The following is a 2,229-nucleotide window of genomic DNA, read 5'->3' as shown; positions in this document are numbered from 1 at the left end:
TTCAAATACATTCAATAAAGTGCTAGTTTTTTCATTCTTTGCTCATATAAATACATAATGCCATATTTCTTTTCTTTACAAAAGCTGTTGTTCACAGCATTTCAGACGTACTGTGTCCTTGTCTTCAGTCGCAATAAAGTGCAGATGCTTGTTAGACATACATTTCGTTTAAAGGATTTAATGGTCAACTGAAAGCGAATTGTCGGTTGTCAACATGCACACGTACACACACACTTACGTTCACTCAGCACCCCTCTAAACTTCACTGGGTGACCTGGAGTGGGTGGCTACGTTGCTCTGAAAGCAGCCGCAGAAGAGGACGTAGAGCGAGCGCTGGATCTCGGCATTACGGTAGGCGTAGATGATTGGGTTGATCATGGAGTTGTAGGTGGCCGGAAGCAGCGTGGCATATGTGTATACCGACGGGTATTCGCGCTCTCCCACCAGGCAGTAGATGGCGAAGGGTAGCCAGCTCGAGCCGAAGGTGCCTAGGATGATGGCGAGCGTGGCCACACCCTTCTTGGTGGCCACGTAGTGCGATGTGGTGAAGAAGTGCTGTTGAAGAGCGATCTGGTGCGCGTGGCGGCACACGATCTTGCAGATCTTGAAGTAGAGGGTCAGCATGAGTATGAAGATTATGAAGAAAGAGACCGCCAACAATGTCACATTGCTGCGAGTGAGTGGGCGTACGATGCTACACAAGCTTGGGTCGTCCAGGCAGTTCCAGCCTAGCACAGGCAGCAGGCCCAGGCACAGAGACACGCCCCATGTGCTCACTAGCATCAGGTGCACGTAGTGGAGCGTCTTCTCTGAGAAGTAAGTCAGTGCGTTGTATAAAGAGAAGTACCGGTCCACTGTTATAGCCAGCAGGCTGCTTATGGACGCCGTGAAGGAGGCCACTAGGAACCCAACAGTAATAAGACTAATAGTCTCTGAGGAGAGGACGTACTGGAACACGAAGTTGAGGATTAATCCCATGCCTGCCAGTAAATCCGCTGTGGCTAGGCTTCCTACGAGCACGAACATGGGTGTGCGCAGGTTTGGCGTATAGAAGATGATAGCCACCACGATGGCGTTCTCGCAGGCGATGACAGTGCCCGACATGCAAAGCATGATATCCCACGGGTTGATGGGGAAGTCCAGAGGGGTGGTGGAGAGACCCAGGCTGACATTGCGCTCTGGAAAGTTGGTCTCCATCCACGGGTGAGCCTCTCCAGCCACCACAACCGTCATTGCGGTGTCGTTACACAGGAAAGTCTTGTTCATGTCTGCGCACATGTCTGCTTTCCCCTCCTGAAGAGAGAATGAGATAGAGAGAGATTGTGGTTTAGTTTCACTAAGGGAAACCATGGAAACCATGACAGAGAGGGAGAAGCGTTCATCCATGTACGGGTAAGATAGTCTAGCTAGCTCCATTTTTTGATATTATACGTTTCTAATTTTGTCAAAGTAGTTTTCATTGCAAGTTAAAGCGTGCTGTTAGCTAAGCCAGCTAATGTTACCCGTCTGGCTTACTAGCTAACACTACATGTATGATCTGTGTAGTAATATTATTCGTAATTCAGAGCCATTTGCATTGCTATTTATAGCTAGCTAACATTGAACGGTACCCATAGTTGGTTACCTTTAGCTACCAGCAGATTCAGGTAGTAACATTATGAGTTGGGATTATGGTTCATTGTTAAGATAGCTAACTAACTACATGTCTAAACAAAAGACTCAACTATGCAAGTAACCATTTCACTGTTCCGTTTACACCTTCTGTATCCTGTGCATGTGACAAATGAACTTAGATTTGACTTGATATAGTCTGTGTTTACCAGAGTGAAGAAGAACATGACCTGCACCACTCTGGTACACTCTGAAATAGGGGTAGATAGCCAGAGGGAATTTACAAATGCATCCTTTGAATTTAGCTAGCTGTTTTAGCTTGTCACCACATCATGTACTGTATATGTTGGATATAATTGAATTTTCAATGCTAGCTAGCTTATGTTAAATGTTGCTTTCAGTGAGGGTTGGGTTTCTCTGAGAGCAATATAGCCAGAACTGGCTAACTAGCTAGATTATTTCTAGCTAAAAAGGTAGTTGGTCTGGAGCCTCATCTGCCTATGGACAGACCACAGCCAATGTAAGTTAGTCTTTTGCATAATTTAGTTAGCTAGTTCCTGAACATTAACCCCTTGTTCTTCATATTGTGTGGAATAGTTTCACTGACTCTCTGTCTCT

General features: G+C 45.9%; 1 protein-coding gene across 1 annotated transcript; it reads right to left on the bottom strand.

Annotated features, from left to right (window-relative positions):
- Positions 1–255: 255 nt before the first annotated feature.
- Positions 256–1,386, bottom strand: LOC115107353 (G-protein coupled receptor 12-like). Its single transcript, XM_029630751.2, has one exon. It carries the CDS (start codon positions 1,384–1,386, stop codon positions 256–258), a length of 1,131 nt encoding a protein of 376 aa, XP_029486611.2.
- Positions 1,387–2,229: the final 843 nt, after the last annotated feature.

The sequence above is a fragment of the Oncorhynchus nerka genome, linkage group LG24 (genome assembly GCF_034236695.1).
Source record: "Oncorhynchus nerka isolate Pitt River linkage group LG24, Oner_Uvic_2.0, whole genome shotgun sequence".
NCBI classification, from domain to species: domain Eukaryota; kingdom Metazoa; phylum Chordata; class Actinopteri; order Salmoniformes; family Salmonidae; genus Oncorhynchus; species Oncorhynchus nerka.
This window is presented reverse-complemented; position numbering and strand designations above follow the sequence as displayed.

Coding starts and splice junctions, on each gene's coding strand:
- LOC115107353 (XM_029630751.2), bottom strand. CDS start 1,386: ATGGATGAACGCTTCTCCCTCTCTGTCATGGTTTCCATGGTTTCCCTT.